The following is a 26,084-nucleotide window of genomic DNA, read 5'->3' as shown; positions in this document are numbered from 1 at the left end:
CTCTCAGAAACATGAGTTTAATATGAATAAAATCTGCAAAGTCTTCTGGCAAGCTTCCTGTTCTTTTCTATTCTATAAAACTAGTAAGTCTCTAAGTCTGGTAAAGCAATATAAATCTTGGTTTATCAAACTAAGATTTCGTGGGGTTAGTATCACAATGTCTGCAGAAATGTAAATTAATTCTACAGTTCATTCGCACTTTTGCATTCATTTAGACTGACACACAGCTTCAGGCATATGATTTCTTAAGGTTTTGCTGATCAGATTCTTCAGTTATGGTATCTTTGTAGTATTTTTTCTTATGAAGTAGTGGTAGAATATAATCCTACAAAACTTTGCAGAACAAGATACATTCTCTACAGTGCATAAGAACTAAATGTAACACACTGATGTATTCAGGCAAGCTGGCATTTGTCACGCTGATATGAGAAAACTCTTACCTTGTTTTGTAGGTTCTTACGTCCCAGCAGAGTATTGTTCTTTTCGAATTGCAGAGCAAATTTTTACCAGAATAGGTATGGATGATGATATAGAAACAAATGCCTCAACATTCATGAAGGAAATGAAAGAGGTATTAAACATAGCTAATTCAGGGGCCAGGGCCCATTTTTACTGTTAATCTGATTGAAATTGTACTAGTATATTTCTCCTGATAGAGTGTATTTTAGAAACAGTACAAAAATTCATCTTTAATCTCTTACCTAAATGATAAACTACAGAAAACATGCATATCTTAAATAAAGATACTCCAATTTGGGTAAAAATCGATGTTCCTTTGGACAATAGTTCCAAAGTTTTCTTGTTATTTCTTGAGCCTTACAGAATTATTTTTCTAAGCCTAAGCCTTCTCGCTTTCTCTCCCAAACTTTTGGGATATTTTGAGGAAAACTGATATGGTCAATGGAAAAAAGAAAGAGTGCTGTAGGACAAATCTTTGCTTGTTTAGAATTCACAGCTATTTGAAAGCTGTGAAAAAAAAAGGATCTGATGAGTTCCTTTTACATTTAAGTTTTATCTGAATAATACAAACTATTCCTATTAGTAGCAGAGTTTTAAAAAAGATGCATTTCTAGGAATGATAACAAATTTAATATTTTCCTAGATAACATACATCATACAAAACGCTAATGACAAATCACTCATCATAATTGATGAACTTGGCAGAGGTACCAGTGCTGAAGAAGGTATTGGCATTTGTTATGCTGCCTGTGAATATCTGTTGAATTTGAAGGTAATTCTGAAAAAAAAAAAAAAAAAGGTTTAAGCCTTGTAATTATTTTATCATACTGGAAGCAAATCAGTAATCTCTCATAACTGTACTTAATTTTTTTTTAGGTATTTCTTGACTACATAAAACATTTTTTTGTAACCAATGAATGCAAAGAGATACGGTGATAGACAAAAAATGCTGATGTAATCTGCACTTCTGTTCACTGGTCTCGTCTCTTTACAACTTGCTTGGAAGCTTGCTTTCTTATCTAGAAAAAGGCTAACCCAGTCTCTTTAGTTTTGCTTAGTTAGTATATGTATAACTTTGTATGCTTGAACATTAAAGTTGAACCTCTTTACGTGTCTGTTATCTTACCAGTGGATCTTCCATACAACTCAAGAGTTGATTACGGAGGTTAGAGGTTTGTTTATAAAAGTGGAAGATGATTTTAGATGGGTTGGAAGTTTCTTTTATTACTAGTAACCTCTGTTACTAGTTTTGTAATCAACCTCAGTTTGTTGTCAGCTTTTTGACACGCATAGATTCAGTTTCTTGTCAGAGTTTTATTCAGAGTACTTCTGTGATTTGGTCTAAAAACACACACATTTTCTGTAGCTTGTACTGCTGGAATAGCATTCCCTGAAAATATTAAGGCAACCATTTGACAGTCATTCAAAATAACCCAAGTCAGATTTTAAAAGCATCATGGATTTTGTGTTACTTCTGATGTTCTTTTCCTTCTATTGAGAAAGGAGTGGGGGAATCCTGAATGGGAAAAGATATCCTTGCCAATGATAGAACTCATGGCTTATTTTTTTCATTTGTTTATTATTTTAGTAATTTAAAGATGGCTTTTCAGAATTGTGGAGGGAAAACTGGACATCTGAGAGATCATTTTTGTTATTCACTGTAATGTAGAATCATAGAATGGTTTGGATTGGAAGGGAGCTTAAAGATCATCTAGTTCCAACCCCCCTGCTGTGGGCAGGGACACCTCCCACTAGACCAGGTTGCTCCAAGCCCTGTCCAGCCTGGCCTTAACCACTTTCAGGAATGGTGCATCCCCAGTTTCTGCGGGTGACCTGTTCCAGTGTCTCACCGCCTTCTAAGGGGAGAATTTCTTCTGAATATCTAATTTAAGCTACCCTGTTTTAGTTTAAAGCCATTACTCCTTGTCCTATCACTGTACTCCCTGACAGAGTCCCTCTCCTGCTTTCCTGTAGGCCCCTTTAAGTATTGAAAGATTGAAAGGCTGCTATAAGGTCTCCCTGGAGCCTTCTCTTCTCCATTCTCAACAAGCCCAACTCCCTCAGCCTGTCTTTGTAGGATAGATGCTCCAGCCCCTTGATCATCTTTGTGGCCCTCCTCTGGGCTCACTCTAACAGGTCCATGTCTCTCTTGTGCTGGGGTCCCCTGAGCTGAGCACAGTACTCTAGGTGGGGTTTATTTATTAAAGGATCGTTTCAAAAATAAATACTTTCTTTTTTTTTTTTCCCTTCTTATTTAGGCATTTACATTGTTTGCTACACATTTCCTGGAACTGTGTCATATAGATGCTTTATATCCCAATGTGGAAAATTACCATTTTGAAGTGCAACATGTGAGAAGCAGTGCTATAAAGAAGGAGAAAATCGCGTACACTTACATGCTCTCTAAAGGATATACAGAGGAAAAGAACTATGGTAATGGATTCCACTTTGACTCTTAATAGAAGACTGGACAAATTGAAGGATTGTGAGTCAATAAATGAATGAGTGACAATAAGGTGTAACTATGTTTTAAAGAGTTACGGAAATCCGTATGTTTTCAAATGCTAGATTCTGTAGTTGGATCTGTGATTTAGGTGACATTTAATCAATAGGAAACTAGCTACACATGATTATTGCAAGCCAGTGGTGACTGAAGACTCCAGATTATTCCAATCAGGTTTGAATTAACTAGACCTAAACTGCTTCTTTATCAGTATTTCAGCTGTAAATTTATTTACCTTTGGCAATACAAGGTCCGTTTTGGATGCTACAGGCCTAACTCAGAACAAAAAAAAACATGTATGTTTAGACAGCGTTCTTAGAGAACAGGAGACCTGTAGTAACTCAGTATTGCTTTATTGTCATACTCGAGCAAAGTTACATTAAAAAAAAAAAAAGTGCAAGATCTATTCTTGCCCCTTTCCATTTTTAACCCTACAGTATTAGATGTAGGATTAGTGTAGACCTGACGAAGCACAGAATTTCCTCTCAACAGCCAGGGTAACAGGCAAAATGAAAAGTGAAATCATATTAGGGCAGAAAAAAACACACATTTTTTTTAACCTGAGTACCTGACACCTTGACTGCTGGCAAGAGCGTAGAAGTTGGAATGTGACATCCATATCCACTAGGTGCCCAGATTCAGTGGAGAGCACGTTTAGCACAATCTCAGCATTTTGCCAGCCTGCCAAACTGAAAAACTAAACAGAGAAAGCTATTACCACCACTGTCCCATTTTTTTCCTTTAGCATCTGATGTATCAAATCCTGCCCACTTACTGACAGCAGCAACTTTATGTGGAAGTGTATTTTAGAGACACCATTACAACAAAGTATGCATTTGGCACCTCTCAAAACAGTATTGTTTTGAAAAAGAGACCAAAATAGAAAATTTATATTAAAATATTTTTAATGAAACTTTCACCCTTTAAAAATGAACTCAGCTGATTCTAGCACACATACTGTGAAGGATGGGGAAAGATTTTTATCTAAAATCCTTATTTGTATTTTCTATGTTTAGGATTAAAAGCTGCAGAAGTTTCCTCTCTACCACCATCCATAATTTTGGATGCAAAGGAAATCACAAATCACATTGCAAAACAAATTTTGGTACGTAGTGGTTAGTTATACTTTAATCGATAGTTTTTATAAAACTGTATATTTTCAATGTTTCTAAAAGGCTACAGAATAAATGCTACATCAGGTTTTATGATGATAGATGGCATCAAGAAAGTAAACCTTTTATTTCTGAACTAATTATAAGAGGTTATACTCAGATCACTGTTAGGTGACAACACAAATCATTCCTTATTGTTAAAGGAGCATTAGATGTAATGTTGGAGTTCAAACCAAGAAACACCTGATCAGAAATAGGCTGGAAAATACACTATTGGTATTGTAATGACAGAACGTAATTAATTTCCTGTTTTAATGCATGTGTATGTTTTTAAGAACAGCACCAGCAGGAAAGCACTCCTGAGATGATGAAACACAGAGCTGTATATCATTTAGCAATGAGATTGGTTCAGACTGCCAGAAATTCACGATTAGATTCAGACAGTTTGCGAATATATTTGAAAGGTTTGAAGAAAAAGTATAAAGCCAGTTGTCCTGCAGCTGAACGAAACGATGAACAACAGTAACGTACAACGCAGGCTGTTTTAATAATTTTTGACTGCAAGGAGATTCTGCTTTTTTTCCACAGTATTAGAAACACAGCTTCTTGTATGTCTATAACTTCTTAATTTTTAGTCTAAATTATACTCACTACCAAAGACCATATTCTTTGTGTTTGTTTTTTTTTTTTTTTTGTCACAAATAAAAGCATTTACTTTGTATGTGAAACAGTTCTTTTTTGATTGTAATTATATTCCTTTCACTGTTTTAGAGACAAAAAGTTATTTAATTAGCCATTTCTACATTATATATGTGGTATTACAGCTCTTATATCTGATTCCAAAGATATTACCTAACAAAAAGTAGTCCTTGAAACAGACTGTCCGCTCATCTTTCACAGACAAGTTCTGTTTGCACTGTTGGATGTGCATGTGCAAATACTGTTGCTCCCTGCTCATAGAGGGTTCTAACTCTCTAAATTATTGTTTAATGCAACATCAAGTAACCAGTCCAGGACTGCTGCTTCTCCAGAACTCAGCACCGAGGGCTTTTTAACATTGTTGATTGGGTTTTGAGTGGAAAATAACGGGAAATAAATTTTTAAAAATGCTATTCTTTTTCCTTTTTTTTTTTTAATAAGAATTGATCAAATGATTGCAATTGCAACTTTGTATTCCAGCTTGAAGGAATTTGTCTTTTCCTCACTGCCTTCCAACCTACTTTGTCCAGGAATTCATATATATTTCCTTTATATATAGTTTATTTTACATATATGCATAAAATGTATGTATGTAATATATGTATATATGTAATATATACATTAATGTATACACAGGAGTGCAAAATTTGATTCATAACAAAAAATACATTCTTATATATAGTTTCATATTTCCTTTGCAAACATACCAATGTAAGCAGAATTACATTTCTACTAGTTGCACTCTTTTCATATTTAAAAAGTGTTTTTATTGACTTATTAATCACAGTTCCATTGTCTTCATGCCTCAAGTGTTGTTGATTTTATCACTCGTACCCATCAGTAATAACCATATTTGTTGTCTTCCAGTGAGAGTCTTGACAAAAGTAAGTAGTTTGTGTTCACTGCTTTTAACAAAAGGAACCAGAGTGCAAGGGGTATTTGCTTCAGACTCTGAGGTGTACATTCCCATTTGTGTAAGCCACCACATCACCAGAAATAACAGTTCTGAGGGTTGTTTCTCAGCTGCCTTGGGTAGATGGATAATATCAGAACTGTTCCCCTCTTCTGTACCGGTCATTTCAGAGCCATTGGGTTGCTTCCATTTGGTCTGTGAGGACTGTGTTTATGTACTGCTCATACCATTCTCTTGAAATAAATTGTAAATTCGTCCCTTTTCCCTTTCTTCCCCTACTGATGTCTGGATACCAAGAGACAGGACCAGAACACAAAAAGATAATACACTTTTATGCTCACTTAGAGTTACAGAACGGTTTAGGATGGAAGTGACCTATAAAGATCATCTAGTTCTAACCCCCTCATTGTAAAGAATTTCTTCCTAACACCTGATTCTACCTTATTTTAATTTAAAACCATTACCCCTTGTCCAATCGCTACAGACCTTGGTGAAGTCTTTCCCCATCTTGTAGTCCCCCCTTTAAATATTGGAAGGCTGCAATACAGTCTCACTGGCATCTCCTCTCCTCCGGGCTAAACAACTCCAGCCTGCCTAGGGAAGTTTCCAAGTGAGTGCTCAGACAGCTTCCCACTGAGCCAGAGTCAGGGCCGCGCCAGGCAACCAGCAGAGTGGTAGCAGAGAGTAGAACAAGAAGGCAGCCCCCAGTGCCCAGGAGAGTCAGTTTGGGAAAGGCTCGGTGCCTCCAGAAGCTTCCACAGGAGGGCTGCCAGGCTGTTTGCAAGCTTCAGAATGAGGCGTTGCTGCCAGCAGCTCGCTCCTTTCCTCTAAGGGCTGGTGCTGAGGGCCAAGCGGTCCCTTTGTCCCCTGCGGACATTGCAGCCGATTGCACCTGGCTGAGGCTGGCAGAGGCCTCTTCCCTGTATTTCAGTTCTTCCGTCTCTGCCCTGCGGTCAGTTACATTTTACCCTTCTCCAGCCTTTTCTCTCCGCTGCTCTGTCCCGGTCACTTTTGCCTCCGTTGTTCTTCCTGCCAAAGAACCGCACGTGTCAGCGCGTGCCTTCACTGAGGGTGGAAACGGTCCCTGATTGGCTGGGAATTATGGGCAGAAGTGACGTCAGCCCGGGCCTCCACTGAGGGAGGGAACATTCCCTGATTGGCTGGGAATCCAGGGCGGAAGTTGCATCACAAAGTGTCTTATGCGAGGGCGGAAACACTCCATGACTGGCTGGAAATCCGGGGCGGACATGACGTCAGGGCATGCCTTCAATAAGGGCGGAAACACTCCCTGATTGGCTGGAAATCCAGGGGCGGGCTCCGGGCTGCGCGGCAGGGCTTTCCCCAGGCTGGGGCTGGGCCGTGCGGGCCGGGAGGGGCGGGTTGGGGCTGGGCGGGTTGGGGCTGGCCGCGGGTGTGAGCTTGGAAACAGAGAAGAGCTGGGGAAGGGCGTTCGTCCTTGTAGCTCGCTGAGGTGTTTTTGACTGAACACGATCTTAACTGTAATCGTGAATTCACCGCATGTGGCTTTGCGGAATGGCTCCCACGATCAGAACGTTTTTCTCCTTTGTCACAGGCATGAGGAAAGCTCTTTGCAGACAGATGGAATTCATTGGATTTTTTAATTGAAAGAAGCTTGTCTGCAGCTTTGCTTTGTGGTGCTGATCTTCGGAGAGGCAGATTCTTAACAAGATACAACCAAATTGCATTTCAATCTCTAGTTTTATATGTTAGAGACACGCGGTGTCTGGGTATGGCAAGGGGGCAATCTACTTAACCCCCGCCATGGGCAAGGACACCTTCTGGTTATAAACGTGAAATCAGTGCGATAAAATAAAAGGCTTCTGTCTAAGGCAGCACAACTAAAATGTTCTTCATGGGAAGAGCTTATTAGCTGCTTTTTTTTTTTTTTTTTTTTTTTTTTTTTTTGAGGGGTGGGAGGATAAATTTATGGATTTTGTTTTTTGGACTGCTGGACTTCACAAGCACCCACCAGCCTCTTAATACAGTGGGGAGGACTCATTGCTGTCTAATCTGATTTGAGAACAGGAAACATGCAAATACCGGTCAGGGTTTCATTATCAACAAAATGTATAGTTGCAGAAGAAAATGCCATCTTACAGGCACCTTTCCTGAAAGCCTTCAAAGGTAGGGATTCTAATCAGCAACTAAAGTATCGTAGATTACCCTGAGTTGCAGGGGACCCACGAGGATTACCAAGTTCAACCCCTTGCTCCACACAGGACCACCCAGAAATCAGACCGTACATCTTGGAGCGTTGCCCAAACACTCTGTGAACTCCAGCAGGCTCAGTGCTGTGACCGCTGTCCCAGGAGCCTGTTCCAGCGCCCAGCCACCTCTTGGTGCAGAACCTTTCGCTAACATCCAGCCTGACCCTCCCCTGTCAGCTCTGTGCCATTCCCTCGGGTCCTGTCGCTGTCACTTGAGAGAAGAGATCAGCACCTGCCCCTCTACTCCTCCCTCTCATTGCTTGGGTGTCTTTGCTGCTACAATCAAACTCAGAGATTGGTGATGCATTAGAGCTTCTTTATCAGGATCGTAGAATAACTGTGAGTCCTTGCCTTGCTTTGGGCCCAGTAACTCTTTTGTGTCTGAAACATACGCTTTGGAGAGGGCTGGTGTCAGTTTACAAAACAAAAGGGTAAAAACAGGTAAAGTCTTCTGCAGGGGAGACGTGCAAACCCAGAAACAAGTTGCTTGCTACAACTACTTGCAGACCACATACTTTCTAAAAGCATAGGTACAAGGGCTAGGTGCAGTGTGTAGCTGTTTTCCCACTACTAGTGTTGTACTGTTTCCTAGCCAGATGTCTTTCTTGAAATGATGTAATTGCTTTAAATAATTTAAAATGAACCCTGAACTAGGAGCATGTCATGATGGATAGCCAATGCTATTGCATTTCAGCTATTGTGCCGTATTGCTAGTTCACCGATCCGCTGCCTCTGAAAACAGGCTATATTTTTTTATGGCATAGACAATCCCTTTGGTTAAGTTTGAATCAGTTGTGGTTATGTCCTCTCCTAACTTTAGCAGACCCTCGGCCTTCTCACTGTGGGGGGAAAAGAGAGAGCCTTGAAACTGCGTGAGCACTGTTTAGCAATGGCCAAAGCAGTGGTTTGTTTAAGGCACAAATCCAAAAGGTGGCAGTGTAGGGACTGCTATGAAAGAAATACACTCCGTCCTAGCTATGCCCAGAACAACAAGCTGCACTTTTCACCTGTTAGTTAAGCATTGGTAAAATCTACAGCACAAAATACTTCTGGTATTGCAGGTGAAGATTCATGCTGGCCCAAAGTTTGCTGCTTACTCGACGCTCAACCCCTCAGAAGTGAAATCTCTCCGCACTGAATATGGGGATCTGGAGTGCTGCATTGAGGTTGTGGACAGTGTACAAGAGGCTGTTGAACATATCCACAAGTACGGAAGTTCTCACACGGACATTACTGTCACAGAGAATGGTTTGTGACCAATCTGTTCCCTTAAGCTTCTGCTTTGGTTTCACTGTGGGATCTTGTTATTATATTGTGTGTAAGTTTAAGCTTGGAAATAGAGGGGGAGTGAGGGAAGGATAAAAAGCAAAGCCTTACAGAGCCTCATCTCCACTGAGGAATGAATAACAACAGTCTGTCTGCTTCTGGAAGAACAGTACTGATGTATCAGCAGACTCATATGCAAGCTGATCCAAACTGGGTGCACCTCGGGTGTACCTTGTCTATTAACTGTCTCTGACATTGTGCCACCTCAATAATGTAAGTGGATGTACCCAGCACCGCCTTGGGGCTACATAGAACGTGGAAATTTCTAGTATGTTAATGTTACTCTGTTAACAAAACTGACGTACTAGCCACTTACTGTTTCTATTTTTTTTTTTTTTTCTGTTCAATAGTCTCCTCAGAAGTTGTTGTGGACATGTTGTGCATCTTTTCTCTTCTTCCAGGATTCATTCGTCAGGAAAGACGACCATGAAATCCGATGGCTGTGGACAACCATCTACCAGATGGTTGTTGCAGATGCTTTTGGTCAACCTCATTCGTCTTCTTAGCTCGCCTTTTCCTATATCTTGAGTTGAATTTTTGTGCAGTGCTATGTTTGCAGTGGTAACGTTGTGGCCGAGGTGTTTTTGATTAAAAATGATCTTATCTGTAATAGTTAAATCACCGCATGTGGCTTTGTGGAATGACTCCCACAATTATAACATTTTTCTTCTTTATCACAGATATGAGAAAAGCTCTTTTCAGAGATGGATAAGGAATTAATTATACCTCTGCCTTATCCTGTGAGACCAGAAGACATGGAGTAAATGGAAATTGCAATTCTCAGGAGACGCACTAAGAGTCTTGGGTTCCTTTTCTGCCTTCCCCCTAAGGCCTTGGGTACATTGGGTTCACCCTGGGAAGGGCATGTTGCTCAGGGCAGTTATTTCCTACCTGAGACAACGTGGGGTGTGTTTTTCTGCTGTTTTTCAGTGTGGTGCGCACTGCTTCCGTTATTGAGAAAATGATTTGGGAAGATGTCTGCCGTTTCTCAGGATTTTCTGCCACTGCCTGCTGGCAGAAAAAATCAGTAATGCAGGTGGAGCCATGTAGGACTTCCCCGAGGTAAGCCTTCAACGGATGGGGACCCCTAAACTTGTGCGCTGAACATTCAAGACAAATGTCCGTGGCACAAAGATCAAGGACGACTTCTCAGAGGTAAGCAGCTTTCCCTTTGTTTCCCCATCCTCTCAGGAGCCGTCTTTACTATGGTTGTACACACTTCAGGCTCACAACACTTGTTTTCTCCTCTACTTAGTATTGCTAGTCCCTGCCTGGTGGTGGGTCAAAGTCTACGGGTTGATGTGTTTCCAAGTTAAAAGAAATAAGTATGTCTATTTAAGGTGACAATTAGTAGGATCATTTAAAGTAAATTAATCTATATAGTAGTACGTACCTTTATTGCATGCAGCTCTTCTTCAGGTGAGTAATTCTTATAGCATAAGTAATTCTTTTCCCATGTTTCATTCATGATGTTTGTAGCGTGTCTCTTTATGTGTGTGTTTGGCCTGGAGCTGTCCTGCCTGGCAGTTAGTGATGGTAGCTAAAGTGGAGTTCCATCAGTGCAATAATACATTGTCCTGACTGTTTTGGAAAAGACATCTGGTCTGTCTCTGGGCGAATACTCAAGCTCTGGGCGAGTACTCAAGGGCAGCTGGCACAGAGTCTTTTTGCTTTTTTTCCAGCAGTAGGTAAACATTAGGAGGAACCAGTCAAAGGAAACAGCGCTTTCTGGAACCGTCAAGTTCTTGTTCGGCAACTTAGTGACTGGTTTGATCTACTTCACAGATGTAGAGGCAAGTGGACTGCTCTTTTGAAATAATAAAATTAAAAACATAAAGTTTGTCAAACATGGCAGTGCATGTTTGCAGTCTGTTTATTGCTTTTGCCAGTGGTAGATAACATTTATAAGGAATCGGTCAAAGGAAAGAGCGCCTTCTGGAACTGTGAAGCTCTGTGTTGGCAACTCGGTGACTGGCTGGACCTACTGTCCATCTCCAGAGGGAAGCGGACTGCTGTTTTGAAATTAAAAAATACTAATAAAAAAAATAAAAATATGGTGCTGCTCTATGGCGCCCGGAGGACTGCCACTCTGCATGGCAGTTAAAAAGAATGTGGTTTGGAGATGGAGAGCGGCAGAGGTAAAGCAGCTGGGAAGAGAGACACAAGTATTGCAGTAGGTAGGCTATGGTTATGAGGTGCCTCAGGATGTGCTTTTTGTCTTGTTTCCGCCCTTCCCTCGTGCAGCCTTGGAGAGATGAAGTCCCCATGTTGTAGAGTGGTGCAAAAAGGTGAGAGGGTTGTCAGCCCGGTCAGTTTTCTTCACCAATGCTAAGGCAAGTCTTTGAAGAGAAACAGCCTGGTTGCTTGTGCTGCACCCTGTTGAACTAAGCCAGACCAAAAACAGGGCTGCTGTTCCTCCTGCTCTCTTTACCTCTTCTCATCTTGCAAAGGAATGGTCCAGCAGTTCGGGTCAATAGGGGATAGGAGAACAAAGGGGTTTCAGAATAACTGCTAACTGTTATGACTATTGCATGGGGCACTATGCAAGTCTCTGACATCCAGCTAAGATGGACAAAGGAGAAGGACAAGGGAAAAGCCTGGGAGGAAGACTGTGAGCCTTCAGTACGAGAGACCCCCAGAGGGACCACCAGAGACTGATAACACATGCGCCAGTGGGCGGGTTCGGATTCCAGGAACTAGTTATAATAACCCTGCCTTTTCTATAAGTAGTAATGAACATGTATTAGCCTAGGAGCATAAAAACAGCTGCCAGATGTAACTTGTGTGCATCTTGGTGGAGCAGAGACTCCCGGCGCACCCAGTGCTGTTTGCTTACCTCTATTCATTTAATAAATTGTAAACTTTGATTGTAATCCTGTTTGGGACTTAGTCATTTATTACAACAACCTTGTAAAATGCAGACAACCAGAATCCTTACCGCCATTAGGCAGAAATCATGGTGTAAGAAACATTACCACCTCAAAGAGTAAAAGCCTCAAAAGAAATGTGACTTGTGACAGACCAGCAGCTGTGTATTTTCTGGAAAGCACCAGATAGAGTATGAACCTGGATTGCACAGTTAATGGGGAAACAGGGGAGGGTCCTGGTCCTTGGGAGGGGAAAAAAAAGGTATATAAACTGTGTATGGAATTAGTAGGCACCCTCCTGCTTGCGGGACACCCGCCATTGTAATCTCAAATAAAAATGCTACTGTACTGAGATCCTCCCTTGAGCCTATGTTATTTCCCAAAGATTGATTCACGATTTTAAGGTTTCAGGGATAGGGCACTAGGGTTGGGTTTCAGGGTAAGCGTTCTCAGGGTTTATGTTTAGGATTTTAAAGTTTTTACAGTTGGAGTTTTAACAGTTAGGATTTTAGGGATTCGGGGGTTAGGGTTTTAAGGGTTTCAGGGTTAGTATGTTAGGGTTTTAGAGTTTTTTGGGTTGTAGCGTTGATAGGTTTTTTAGGGTTACGGTCTTAGGGTTTTATTTTTGGTCAGTTATTTAGGGTTAGAGTTTTAAGATCTTATTTTTTTTTTCATGTTAGGTTCTCCAGGGTTAGGGTTTTGAGTGTCTTAATGTTTTGAGTTGGGTTTGGGTTTTGAGCATCCTATTTTTTGGGGTTTGGGATTTGAGCGTCTTAATTTTGTGGGTTTGGGATTTGAGCGTCTTAATTTATTGTGTTAGGGGTTTTAGGCATAGGTCTTCAGGGGTTTAGTGTGGTAGATAGTTTGAGTTAGGTCAGTAGGGGTTTCGAGGATTTTTAGGGTTAGGGCTTGCGGCTTTTTTGTGTAAGGGCGGTAAGGGCTAGGGTTACAGTGAGTGCTGTTAAATGGAGTTCTCGACAACTCGGCCTCTGATTGGCCGTGCCGGCTGCCCAGGGAATTCTGGTAGGTGTAGTTTTCCGGCACCAGGCTTCCGGAAGGCCATGTTGAGTGCCCAGAGCATGTCGGGAAGTGTAGTTCTCGGGAACTAGGGTTAGGGTTAGAGGTTGGGGTAGGGGTTAGTGTAAGGGTTAGGGGGTTAGGGCTATGGGTTAGGGTTGTTAGGGTTAGAGGTTTTTGGGTATTTTTAGGGATTTTTTTTTTCTGGGGATGAAATTGAATTAATTTTGTTGGTGTATAATCTGTTCTGCTCTAAATAAAAGTTTGAGCTAATTCCAGTTAAGAAAGTTCCAGTTACTTGCTGGGTCGTATTGTCCTTTTAATATTAAAAGCTGCAGCAAAAGCATGGGGATTGTTGCTTCTAGAAACACCCCAGTTCTCTTGTCTGCACTCTGCATGCTGTTGAGCTAAAGCAGATTAAAAAATAAATAAATACAGGAAACACGCACACAAAAAACACCAATAACAGATACTCCATTGGCTGACTTGTTGTGAACGCAACGATCACTTAATCCCTTTGTTTTCCTAGGTGGTGTGGATGATACTGGCTGCACTGTTGGAGCTTGGACTCGGAGAGGAAGAGGTGAGCAGAACCGTATGTTGCATCAGCAGTAGTCAGCATTGTGGAGAAGGTGAGCAATGGGGCTGGCGTGCTAGTGAATGCTCTTTCTCTGTTTTTGCAGCTGATGATGAGCCTTCAGTTGACTAAGATGACAATCGGTGCCTGTGCATTTCTTGAGGCAGAGGGACTTTACCATGCAGCAACCTGAGAGCTAAGTTGGGGGGCGCCTGGTATTTGCATATCTGGGGTGGCTAATGGGAGCTGGGAGCCAGAGCAGCATGGAGGCAGCTGGCTGAATATACTTGGTGCCACTGTGAGGGTGGTTGAGGCTGGGTCACGTTCAGGCTGCTTGTGGCTGGGTCACCAGGCTAATAGAAGCAGCGGGATTATTTTGTAGTGTGAGTGCGTGTGCCAGGCAGGACAGTTTCCTTCTGTTCGTCTGTCTTGTAGTGTTGCTTCTGCAGTGTCTGTTCTGTGCTTCTCGGGTCTTGATATCCTCCTGGCTTTTTACACCGGACTGACTAGACAGGGGACTTGGTAGCTGTGCTGAAGGGCCTCAATGCTTGTTTTGTCATCGTGATTCTGATTCGAGCACTTCTTGTCTTGCAGTTGCTGCTTGAACTGCAGATCTGTTTCAGGTCTTGTGCATCATATTCGGTTTGAGATCGCGTCTGTTTCCATCCTCACTCTTGCAGAAGTCATCTGGGCCACATCAGGAGCTCTTGCTTGGGAATCGAATTCCTAAGTGTGTTCTTAGGGGGTTTTCACTCCCCATCCTTCCGGTCTCTTGTCTTGAAGGCAGGCTTTTTAGGCCTCCATCATCCCAGGTCTGGCAGTTGCTTCCAGTCGCGTGTCGTGACATTTGAGTCTCCGCAGGGTTACTCTTTGTTTCAGTTGGAGACTCAGGTGTAGATAATGAGGGTGGTGCTCTGAGGACACCCTCCCTGTAAAGACACGGGGCGAATGCGAGGAGGGGGCGGAGCTGCGCCAATGAGCGCGGAGCGAAGGGCGGGCGCAGAGGCTTCGTGGGCGGGGCACGCGGCCGGCGAGGCGCGGGGAGGGAGAGGCGGGGCGCGGGGCGGGGCGGGGCATGCAAATTTGTGGCGGGGCCCAGCCAATCGGGCGCGCGGGGGCCCGAACGGGCCGCTGGGAGGCCCCAGCGACGAGGCGGCGGGGCGCTTGGGGGTCGCGGCTGCGAGCGGAGCGCGGGCGAGGGCGGGCGAGAGCGGCGGGTTGAGGCCCGGGAGGGCGGGGGCGGGCGGTGGAGCAGTGGCCGTGAGGTCGGGGTGGTGGGCGCGGGAGCGGGTGGCGCGGGGCCGGCCTGGTGGGCATCGCTTCTCGGCCTTTTGGCTAAGATCAAGTGTAGTATCTGTTCTTATCAGTTTAATATCTGATACGTCCTCGATGAGAGGACTTTATATTAAACGGATTTTTGGGCTCGGGAGTTGGATCCGGAGCTTGCTCCCTCCGCTCCGCGCATCGTCCCGGTATTGCAGTACCTCCGGGAACGGTGCACCTCCCTCGGGAGGTTGCTGTGCGAGTGCAAAGACAGAGCTGGCCGCTGGGGGGCGGGGGGGCGCGCGGCGCTTCCGCGGCGCGGGACGGGGCAGCGGCCCCTGAGCAGCTGCCGCCCGGCCGCCGCAGGCTTCCCGGCTCGGCGGAGGGCACGGCGCGGCCCCGCGCGTGCGCTCGCTTCCCGCCTCGCTGCCCCTTCCGCGGGCCGGAACGGCTCCCTGCCCCCTCGCGCTCCCGCCAGCGCCTGCCGCCCCTTTGCACCGGGGAAGCGGCCGGGGCGGCAGGTCGCCTACTGCGGCCGGGGCGCGGCGGGGGCAGCGTGGCTCGGAAGGTTTTCTGTGGCTTGCAGCTGGGGCTGGCGAGAGAGGGAGTTAGGAGAATCTGATCGGGTAGAGAGAGAGCGCTGGCAGCACGCAACTAGGATGCTCCCTGCTGTCTCTGCCGACTATGCTGCCTTGTGCAAAATAACTAAAGCAAGAAGCCTCGGGCCCCTTGCCGAGGTCAGTCTCTTCATAAGAGTGGGAGCCTGTGTTAAGAAACGGACAGAAACTGGTCCTGCGCATGGACAGGAGCCAAGGAGCAACCGACTCTGCGCAAAGACAAGAGGGCAGCTAGCGGGGATGAGGAAGAGCCACCAACCTTCATCCCCATGACCCCCGATGACCGCCACCAGGAGACACTGCGCGAGCGCGGGTGGGGGGGTGCTTGTGGAAATGACTTCTCGAGCTGCTTTTAACGTGAGGCGGGGACGGGCTGTGAATACGTGTAGGCGCACTGTGAAACTTCGTGCAAATGTAACTCTGCTGCGTATAATCGCGGCAAGTTGCCGCGTCCGGTGCACACGACTTTGGCGGGACTACCCCTCCGTGCTGCCCAGCGCTGAATAAACAGACCTACTTTTGCAGTCTTACTGATTGTGGACTCTGTTTGCCGCAAGTCAGTTTGGCGAGCCGGCCGGGAGAGACGTTCTGCTCGCTCGGCTGCGGGATGGGCTGCGGAGCGGACGCCCCTAGGTGCACCCCAAGCATTTTACTCGGGGGAGCCTCCGCTCTGAGCCGCTCACCGAAAGGGGCAGACAAAGACCTCCTGAGGCCGCGGACAAACGGTAGGCTTTACAGTACGGGAAGGGCCTGTAAGTCGTACGGGTGGCCGGGGCGGCTGGTAAGTCACGCAGAGACGTCTGGCGTGCAGCAGAGTCCCCGTATGGGAGGAGGGTACGCTACAGGCTGACCGATAGAGATGTCGAGGGGGGGGTCGCTGGCCGACAGAGATGTCGGGGGGGGGCGAGGGGGTCGCTGGCCGATAGAGCGGCCACTAGAGATCTTGGGAGTAGATGGAGCAAATGCGAGGTTACCGCTTCGTCCCAGTTTTGGGAGCCAGGATGGACCTGCTAATGACCACATAAGAAGCAGGAGAAGGGTAAGCGGGCCTCTCGAAATTGTGACAAGGTTACCCGGGTAATAGCAGCAGCTGCTGGGGGGATGATAACTGGAGCGGTAATAATTGCGTGTCTTATTTGTAGGTGTCTGGGTATGTCACGTTGAAAGCATTGGCGTGTGTGTGTTTGAGACAAAGTGCTGTTGTGAAGTGACTTACGAACACGTTTGGTTGTTGTTTTAAGTGATATATTCTTGTGGTATGAGCGAGGAGTGCAGGGGGCCTCTTTGCGTGACGGCGTGATTGTGCTGGGTGAGCGAGACGCAGCATCGCCGCGAAGCGAGTGCGGCGTTCCGATCCGCGGTCCCGTATCCTCCGTGAGGGGAGCGGCCGGGGACGAACGAAGCGCATGACAGACCGAAAGGAAGTGCTCATGATTGATTATTGCTATATCCTGTTAGTGCAGACAGCTATAACCACAAGTTCTCTTTTTAGAGCTAACTATAGCCCCAAGGACACTGTATTCCTTGCTCCAAGGACACTGTTCTTCTATCCCTTTTACAGCTGTCAGCTGCAAGCCTTATGTTTTACGGTTAGCCTAATCTTATACTAGCGGTGTGCGGTATTTGGCAAGATCGTCCTCATCTAATTGCTCAATGTTTAGGTGACCTCTACCCTCAAGCCATTCCTCTACATCTAAATGTATAAACCAGCAGTAGGTAAACATTAGGAGGAACCAGTCAAAGGTAACAGCGCTTTCTGGAACCGTCAAGTTCTTGTTCGGCAACTTAGTGACTGGTTTGATCTACTTCACAGATGTAGAGGCAAGTGGACTGCTCTTTTGAAATAATAAAATTAAAAACATAAAGTTTGTCAAACATGGCAGTGCATGTTTGCAGTCTGTTTATTGCTTTTGCCAGTGGTAGATAACATTTATAAGGAATCGGTCAAAGGAAAGAGCGCCTTCTGGAACTGTGACGCTCTGTGTTGGCAACTCGGTGACTGGCTGGACCTACTGTCCATCTCCAGAGGGAAGCGGACTGCTGTTTTGAAATTAAAAAATACTAATAAAAAAAAAAAAAATATGGTGCTGCTCTATTGCGCCCGGAGGACTGCCACTCTGCATGGCAGTTAAAAAGAATGTGGTTTGGAGATGGAGAGCGGCAGAGGTAAAGCAGCTGGGAAGAGAGACACAAGTATTGCAGTAGGTAGGCTGTGGTTATGAGGTGCCTCAGGATGTGCTTTTTTTCTTGTTTCCGCCCTTCCCTCGTGCAGCCTTGGAGAGATGAAGTCCCCATGGTGTGGAGTGGTGCAAAAAGGTAAGAGGGTTGTCAGCCGGGTCAGTTTCCTTCACCAATGCTAAGGCAAGTCTTTAAAGAGAAACAGCCTGGTTGCTTGTGCTGCACCCTGTTGAACTAAGCCAGACCAAAAACAGGGCTGCTGTTCCTCCTGCTCTCTTTACCTCTTCTCATCTTGCAGAGGAATGGTCCAGCAATTCGGGTTAATAGGGGACAAGAGAACAAAGGGGTTTCAGAATAACTGCTAACTGTTATGACTATTGCATGGGGCACTATGCAAGTCTCTGACATCCAGCCAAGATGGACAAAGGAGAAGGACAAGGGAAAAGCCTGGGAGGAAGACTGTGAGCCTTCGGTACGAGAGACCCGCAGAGGGACCACCAGAGACTGATAACACATGCGCCAGTGGGCGGGTTCGGATTCCAGGAACTAGTTATAATAACCCTGCCTTTTCTAGAAGTAGTAATGAATATGTATTAGCCTAGGAGCATAAAAACCAGCTGCCTGCTGTGACTTGTGTGCGTCTCGGTGGAGCAGAGACTCCCGGCGCACCCAGTGCTGTTTGCTTACCTCTATTCATTTAATAAATTATAAACTTTGATTGTAATCCTATTTGGGACTTAGTCATTTATTACAACAGACAACCTTGTAAAATGCAGACAACCAGAATCCTTACAACAATTAAGTGGAAATCACGGTGTAAGAAACATTACCACCTCAAAGAGTAAAAGCCTCAAAAGAAATGTGACTTGTAACAGGCCAGCAGCTGTGTGTTTTCGGTGAAGCACCAGGTAGAGTATGAACCTGGATTGCACAGTTAATGGGGAAACGGGAGGGTCCTGGTCCTTGGGAGGGGAAAAAAAAATAAAGGTATATAAACTGTGTATGGAATCGGTAGGTGCCCTCCTGCTCGCGGGACACCCGCCATTGTAATCTCAAATAAAAATGCTACTGTACTGAGATCCTCTCCTGAGCCTATGTTATTTCCCAAAGATTGATTCACGGTTTTAAGGTTTCAGGGTAAGCGTTCTCAGGGTTTAAGTTTAGGATTTTAAGGTTTTTAGTTTTAGGGTTGGAGTTTTAACGGTTAGGATTTTAGGGATTTGAGGGTTAGGGTTTTAAGGGTTTCAGGGTTAGCGTGTTAGGGTTTTAGAGTTTTTTGGGTTGTAGTGTTGATAGTTTTTTTAGGGTTAGGTTCTTTGGGTTTTATTTTTGGTCAGTTATTTACGGTTAGGGTTTTAAGATCTTATTTTTTTTTCAGGTTAGGATCTCCTGGGTTAGGGTTTTGAGCGTCTTAATATTTTGGGTTTGGGTTTGGGATTTGAGCGTCCTATTTTTGGGGGGTTTGGGATTTGAGCGTCTTAATTTTGTGGGCTTGGGCGTTGTGAGCGTCTTAAGTGTTTGGGTTAGGGCTTTTAGGCATAGGTCTTCAGGGGTTTAGTGTGGTAGATAGTTTGGGTTAGGTCTGTAGGGGTTTCGAGGATTTTTAGGGTTAGGGCTTGCGGCTTTTTTGTGGAAGGGCGGTAAGGGCTAGGGTTACAGGGCGTGCTGTTAAATGGAGTTCTCGACAACTCGGCCTCTGATTGGCCGTGCCGGCTGCCCAGGGAATTCTGGTAGGTGTAGTTTTCCGGCACAAGGCTTCCAGTAGGCTGCGTTGAGTGCCCAGAGCATGCCGGGAAATGTAGTTCTGGGACTCCGGACTTCCGGGAGGCCATGTTGGGTGCCCAGAGCATACCGGGAAATGTAGTTCTGGGACTCCGGACTTCCGGGAGGCCATGTTGGGTGCCCAGAGCACACCGGGAAATGCAGTTTTCGGGGACTAGGGCTGGGGCTAGGGTTAGAGCTTAGGGTGAGGGTTGGGGTTAGGGTTAGGGCTAGTGAATGCTGGTTCTCTGTGTTTGCAGATGACGGTGAGCGTGTGTAAACTAATTCCAGTTGAAGAAGTTTCAGTTACTTGCTTGGTGACATTATCAGTTCAACATTAAAAGCTGCAGCAAAAGCAAAAGGGGAGTTTTGCTTCTAGAAACACCCCAGTTCTCCTGTCTGCACTCTGCATGCTGTTGAGCTAAGCCTTATAAATAAGTAAATAAACCAGAGCTGCTGCTGCTCCTCTTTTTGCTTTTTTGTGCTTTCCCCGCATGCGACCTCTGCCGCCTCCTGCTGGTGGAAAAGGGGTACTGCAGGCGGCCGAGGGGAGCTCATGCCCGGTGACGCCCGAGGGCGCCCCTCTGCCGCCACCTGCTGGTGGAAAACGAGTACTGCAGGCGGCCAGGGGCCGTGCACGCGCGTTGCTTATTACGTCTTTTTTTTTTTTTTGATGTGTAATTTCCTACGCTCCTAGATTTTTCTTCATATGTAAATGAAAGGTTCGTGCTAATTCCCGTTGAAAATATTTCATTTACTTTCTTGGTTGTATTGTCCTTTCTATGTTCAAAGCTGAGGCAAAAATAGGGTAAATTTTGCTTCTAGAAACACCGCAGTTCTTTTGTCTGCACTCCGCATGCTGTAAACTAGGGATAGGTGACAAATAAATAAAAAAATAAATAAATGAACACAGCTGCTGCTCCTGCTCTCTTTCTTGTGCTTTGCCCCCTCCTCTTTCCCAGGTGATTGGGTTTGGGTGCTGGGCGGGGCCAAATGTTATATGAGCCCTAGGCGTTCTATCAGAGAGCTCCTTCTGCGTGGGCTGCTCTTTGGGGTCGGTGCTTTGTTTATTCTTCTGTTAGCTACATGCAGGGTTCTTTTCGTGGGTCAGAGTCTTGTACGATATTTTAGAGGAAACCAATCTAGTAGTACGTGCATTTATTGCATGAAGCTCTTTGGAGGTGATTAATTGTTATAGCACTTTTATGGCTAGGATGTCAATGTTATTTTGTGTGTTTGCTTTGTTGTTCTATGTCCCTCATGATTTTTGCAGGGTTATAGGGCAGATGCCACCAGGTCTACCCCTTTTGTTGTTTTTGTTTTGTTTGATTTATTTTTCTTATTTTCTTTTTCGGAAGGGGGTTTGGGATTTGAGCGTCCTATTTTTTGGGGTTTGGGATTTGAGCATCTTAATTTTGTGGGTGTGGGATTTGAGCGTCTTAAGTGTTTGGGTTAGGGCTTTTAGGCATAGGACTTCAGGGGTTTAGTGTGGTGGATAGTTTGGGTTAGGTCTGTAGGGGTTTCGAGGATTTTTAGGGTTAGGGCTTGCGGCTTTTTTGTGTAAGGGCGGTAAGGGCTAGGGTTACAGGGAGTGCTGTTAAATGGAGTTCTCGACAACTCGGCCTCTGATTGGCCGTGCCGGCTGCCCAGGGAATGCTGGTAGGTGTAGTTTTCCGGCACAAGGCTTCCAGTAGGCTGCGTTGAGTGCCCAGAGCGTGCCGGGAAATGTAGTTCTGGGACTCCGGACTTCCGGGAGGCCATGTTGGGTGCCCAGAGCACACCGGGAAATGTAGTTCTGGGACTCTGAACTTCCGGGAGGCCATGTTGGGTGCCCAGAGCATACCGGGAAATGTAGTTCTGGGACTCCGAACTTCCTGGAGGCCATGTTGGGTGCCCAGAGCACACCGGGAAATGCAGTTCTCGGGGACTAGGGCTGGGGCTAGGGTTAGAGCTTAGGGTGAGGGTTGGGGTTAGGGTTAGGGCTAGTGAATGCTGGTTCTCTGTGTTTGCAGATGACGGTGAGCGTGTGTAAACTAATTCCAGTTGAAGAAGTTTCAGTTACTTGCTTGGTGACGTTATCAGTTCAACATTAAAAGCTGCAGCAAAAGCAAAAGGGGAGTTTTGCTTCTAGAAACACCACAGGTCTCTTGTCTGCTCTCGGAATGTTTTTGAGATAAACCAGATTTTAAAAAACAAAGGAAAAAAAAAAAAAACCAGCTGCTTCTTTTGCTCTCTTCCTACTTTCTTGTGCTTTGCCCCTCCCCTTTCCCAGGTGATTGGGTTTGGGTGCTGGGCGGGGCTGAATGCTATATGAGCCCCAGGCATGCTATCAGAGAGCTCCTTGTGCTTGGGCTGCTCTTTGGGGTAAGTGCTTTGGTTTTCCTTCAGTCAGTTGCAGGGTTCTCTAGGCAGACTGGAGCCTATGGATTTCTGGATTTTAAGTGCTTGGAATTCACTCAGTAGCGGGATGTTTAGTAGGGGCTGCTGGCTCACTGTTTTTTTTGGGATGGTGGGATACTCTTCTGTTTTTGAGCTATGTTTTAATCTCTAGATGTATAAACCCACTTGTGTAACTCTCCAGAGGACTAAAACCAGCTTGATTGAATGCTACGTATGGCTTGGCAGCGTAGATGCAGCATTACCAAGACACTGAGCAGAGTTGTATCAGAGTCACCTCTTTCATCTGCAAAGGGTAAGTCTGCGACTACCCCTGCCGAGGCTCGTGTGTGTGCATGTCTTTTTGGCATTTGTGGAGCTCAATTGTTTTTCTTTGTGTGTGTGCATGTTCTTTTTTTTTTTTTTTTTTGAGGGTCAAACAGTGTGTTTGCTGAGTGTGGTTAGAATGAGGAGGTGGGGAGCTGCTCAGGACTGGTAGGTTTGGTTTCTAGGAGTGTGCGGCATCCTTCCTGTGTGATGCGACTGATTGTTGGGTGGGAACGTTCCAGCTCATATGTCTTAAGCAATGTAGCTTGTGTAGTGTGTGTTGTGTGGCCCGGGTGCAGCTTGCTGTGGTGTTGTGAGTGAACAATCTCAGAGCTGGTGAGCAGCTGAAGTACCGGAGCTGGGAAGAGAGAGGTCTTGCAGCAGGTACGCTGTGGCTGTGAGGTGCCTCAGAGTGTGCATTTCTCTTGTCTCTGCAGGTGCTTTGTGCAGTTGTGGAGAGGGAAGGGAAATCTTCATGTCAGGAAGCTCTGAGGGAAGGTGAGTGGTGTCAGCCTGGTCATGCCTTATCCGAAGCAAAGGGAAGACGCTCAGGTGTTTCCCTGTGAGGGTCCGAGGTGAGGCTGATTGGGATAGAGGAGCAGTGTGGCAGGTGGGTTCTTGCAAGCACCGCGGTCATTGTATCCTTTTGTGTTCCCAGGTGGCGTGGGTGATGCTGGCCGCTCCTTTCAAGCTTGGACCTAATTTGCAGGTCCAGAGGCAAGTGGAGTGCTGTTTTGAAAGGATAAAAGTAAAGCTGGGGTTGCTTATGTTGTTGAGGGATGGGTGCTACTGCTGGCAGCTGAATGTTTATCTTCTGCCTGTGTCTTTCCCTTGTTCAGGCTGAAATGCAGCGTGCAGTTCGCAGTGCAGGACGTCTCGACCCAAGCTGCCTCTGCAGTGACTCTGGTGTGTGATGAGCAGAGGTAACTGTTGTTTTTGGGGTGTGGTTGTCACTGCATCATTTTCCTACATCCAATAGAGTAAAACTCCAGTTTGCCTTTTAGAGGTGCTATAAGTGGGTAAGGAGAAGAGATGGAAGCATGAGCCACGTGGGGCAGGCAAGCGGCTGAGGTACAGGAGGGGATGAGAGTATGTGATTTTTTTCTGGGGATGGAATGGAATTGATTTTGTTGGTGTATAATCTGTTCTGCTCTTGGATTTTTCTTTCTAAGTTTAAAAAAAATAATAAAATTTGAGCTAATTCCAGTTAAGAAAGTTTCAGTTACTTGCTGGGTTGTATTGTCCTTTTAATATTCAAAGCTTCAGCGAAAGCATGGGGATTGTTGCTTTTAGAAACACCTCAGGTCTCATCTGCACTCTGCATTCTGTTGAGCTAAAGCAGATCCCCCCAAAAAAAACAAACAGGTAAACAAAAAAAAAAAACAAACACACACACACAAATGAAGAACAAAATAAAACACCATTGGTAGACTTGTTGTGAATGCAACGAACATTTAATCCCTTTGTTTTCCCAGGTGGTGTGGATGATACTGGCTGCACTGTTGGAGCTTGGATTCGGAGAGGAAGAGGTGAGCAGAACTGTATGTTGCATCAGCAGTAGTCAGCATCGTGGAGCAGGTGGGCATCGTGGCCGGCGTGCTAGTGAATGCTGGTACTCTGTTTTTGCAGCTGATGATGAGCCTTCAGTTGACTAAGATGACAATCAGTGCCTGTGTATTTCTTGAGGCAGAGGGACTTTACCATGCAGCAACCTGAGAGCTAAGTTGGGGGGCACCTGGTATTTGCATATCTGGGGTGGCTAATGGGAGCTGTGAGCCAGAGCAGCGTGGTGCCTGCTGGCTGAATAGACTTGGTGCCACTGTGAGGGTGGTTGAGGCTGAGTCACGTTCAGGCTGCTTGTGGCTGGGTCACCAGGCTAATAGGAGCAGCGGGATTATTTTGTAGCGTGAGTGCGTGTGCCAGGCAGGACAGTTTCCTTCAGTTTGTCTGTCCTGTAGTGTTGCTTCTGCAGTGTCTGTTCTGTGCTTCTCGGGTCTTGATATCCTCCTGGCTTTTGACGCTGGACTGACCAGGCAGGCGACTCGGTAGCTGTGCTGAAGGGCCTCAATGCTTGTTTTGTCATCATGACTCTGATCCGAGCACTTCTTGTCTTGCAGTCGCTGCTTGAAATACAGATCTGTTTCAGGTTTCGTGTATCATACTCGGTTTGAGATCGCGTCTGTTTCCATCCTCACTCTTGCAGAAGTCATCTGGGCCGCATCAGGAGTTCTTGCTTGGGAATTGATTTCCTGAGCGTTGTCTTAGGGGGTTTTCAGTCCCCATCCTTCTGGTCTCTTGTCTTGAAGGCAGGCTTTTTAGGCCTCCATCATCCCAGTTCTGGCAGTTGCTTCCAGTCACGTGTCGTGACATTTTAGTCTCTCGTAGGGTCTGGTGCAGAGCACCTGTTCTGACTTGCTGTTGCTGTAGGGCTTTCTTTTTGGGGGTCACTTTTTCTTGTGCCTTGTGTTGTGTGTTTTGTTTGTAGTGTTTGTGGCGTGCCTGTGTGTGTATGTGTTTGGTCTGGAGCTGTCCTGCCTGGCAGTTAGTGATGGCAGTTAACGTGGCAGTGCATGGGTGTACTAATACATTGATGGGACTGTGTTGGCAAAGACATCCGGTCTGCCTCTGGGCACTTGCTGAAGTCATCTGGCACAGTATATCTGTTTGCGAGCAACTTCTCGTTTACCTCTATTTATTTAAAAAACTGTAAAATTTAATTGCAATCCAGTTTGGGACCCAGTCATGTATGACACCAGGGGGCTTGTCCAGGAGGGCTTTGGTTCTTGGAATCTTATTTGATGTAGGAGAGGTGCCCCAGCATTTGGTGGTTGCTGTTCGAGTCTGGTCGGGACTAATGGCATCTCGAACCTGAATACAGGTAAGCTAAGGTTTTGATTTTTTTTCAGCTCCCTTGCTGGCTGCAGCAGTATATTTTGCCCGTAATTCTGCGTGTGAAGATCTGAATGAAGACAACGGAGTCGTAAGTGTTTAAAGCGTATACTGTTCTGTTGGATGGGTTTTGGTTGCCTGTGTGTGTAAGAGTGTGACTGAGACGGAATTTAGTTCCGAAGCGATTGTGGAGGTCTTCTTTACCACGGTTCCAATCTCCCGCGAGGGACTTGGCCGGTGAAGGACCGAAGGGATTCCCAAAGGATTTGTGGGTGGGTGATAGATCTTAAATCCTCTTTAAGACACTCTTATTAAGGTAACCAAGGGCTGTGGGAATTGCCAGAGTAACATTCCTAGATGGGTGAGACAAAACCGAAGACCAGGGACCAGAAGAAAGGGAGCAAATTACCAGACATACCACCAGAAAGTCCATTAGGAATAACAGTTAGAAACTGGAACGAGAGAGGCCCCAGTAACGCAAAAAGTAAATAAAAAATGGTTCAGTCTTGTGTGATAGAATGGCCAAAGGAGCCTTTAAGACCGCATGTCTTTCGGCCCGTTTTTGGATCCTTTGAAGACTGTATTTGTCAGGCCTTAAATACACATGTTAATTCGAAGGAACCTTTCTGCCGGGAAGAAAGTGATGATGCAGGATTATGGATCAGGAGGACTTCATGTCCTTTTACAGCCTTAATATTTACACTAAAAGCAGGTAAGAAATTTTGAAGAAGAAGAAGAACAGGAAAAATAAAAAGATAATAAACGGGAGCCGTTGGATAACCTACCATCTCCATATCGTAACAATCCACCTCTGGTGGTGTGCTGGGTCTGGCTGGAATGTTAACTTTCCCAGCAGCAGCCCATACAGTGCCGTACTCTGCAGTTGTAGCTGGAACAGCAGTGTTATCACACCAGTGTTGTGTCTACTGCTGAGCAGCAGTGGCACAGCATTGGGCCTTTCTCTAACCCTCC

The 26,084-nt window shown here is 45.6% G+C and overlaps 1 protein-coding gene, 3 long non-coding RNA genes and 1 other non-coding gene across 8 annotated transcripts in view; all 5 read left to right on the top strand.

The window, feature by feature from the left end:
• MSH4 (mutS homolog 4) overlaps positions 1 to 4,768 on the top strand; it is a 37,687-nt gene extending 32,919 nt beyond the window's left edge. For both annotated transcript variants that reach the window (XM_068690887.1, XM_068690886.1), the window contains exons 16-20: positions 453 to 571; positions 1,103 to 1,231; positions 2,718 to 2,892; positions 3,979 to 4,067; positions 4,415 to 4,768. In XM_068690887.1, coding sequence (XP_068546988.1) covers positions 453 to 571; positions 1,103 to 1,231; positions 2,718 to 2,892; positions 3,979 to 4,067; positions 4,415 to 4,600 — 698 coding nt within the window. In that variant the 3' untranslated portion in view covers positions 4,601 to 4,768. The remainder of the gene's footprint in view (positions 1 to 452; positions 572 to 1,102; positions 1,232 to 2,717; positions 2,893 to 3,978; positions 4,068 to 4,414) is intronic.
• A 2,201-nt stretch (positions 4,769 to 6,969) lies between these two features.
• On the top strand, positions 6,970 to 12,459 carry LOC137860545 (uncharacterized). 3 transcript variants are annotated; one of them, XR_011098986.1, is made up of 5 exons: positions 6,970 to 7,831; positions 7,927 to 8,253; positions 8,976 to 9,162; positions 9,642 to 10,077; positions 10,171 to 12,459. It is a non-coding gene; the product is annotated as an uncharacterized lncRNA (long non-coding RNA). The 3 variants fall into 3 exon arrangements; XR_011098985.1 differs by having other exon boundaries at positions 6,982 to 7,831; positions 8,976 to 9,121; positions 9,642 to 12,459; XR_011098984.1 differs by having other exon boundaries at positions 6,991 to 7,831; positions 9,642 to 12,459.
• A 2,557-nt stretch (positions 12,460 to 15,016) lies between these two features.
• On the top strand, positions 15,017 to 15,207 carry LOC137860776 (U2 spliceosomal RNA). The gene has a single exon (XR_011099172.1). It is a non-coding gene; the product is annotated as a U2 spliceosomal RNA (small nuclear RNA).
• A 1,806-nt stretch (positions 15,208 to 17,013) lies between these two features.
• Positions 17,014 to 18,705, top strand: LOC137860411 (uncharacterized). Its single transcript, XR_011098892.1, has 2 exons — positions 17,014 to 17,897; positions 18,058 to 18,705. It is a non-coding gene; the product is annotated as an uncharacterized lncRNA (long non-coding RNA).
• Positions 18,706 to 21,309: 2,604 nt separating this feature from the next.
• Positions 21,310 to 26,076, top strand: LOC137860547 (uncharacterized). Its single transcript, XR_011098988.1, has 6 exons — positions 21,310 to 21,884; positions 22,102 to 22,212; positions 22,661 to 22,721; positions 22,882 to 22,940; positions 23,063 to 23,146; positions 23,699 to 26,076. It is a non-coding gene; the product is annotated as an uncharacterized lncRNA (long non-coding RNA).
• Positions 26,077 to 26,084: the final 8 nt, after the last annotated feature.

The sequence above is a fragment of the Anas acuta genome, chromosome 8 (genome assembly GCF_963932015.1).
Source record: "Anas acuta chromosome 8, bAnaAcu1.1, whole genome shotgun sequence".
Lineage (NCBI taxonomy): Eukaryota > Metazoa > Chordata > Aves > Anseriformes > Anatidae > Anas > Anas acuta.
This window is presented reverse-complemented; position numbering and strand designations above follow the sequence as displayed.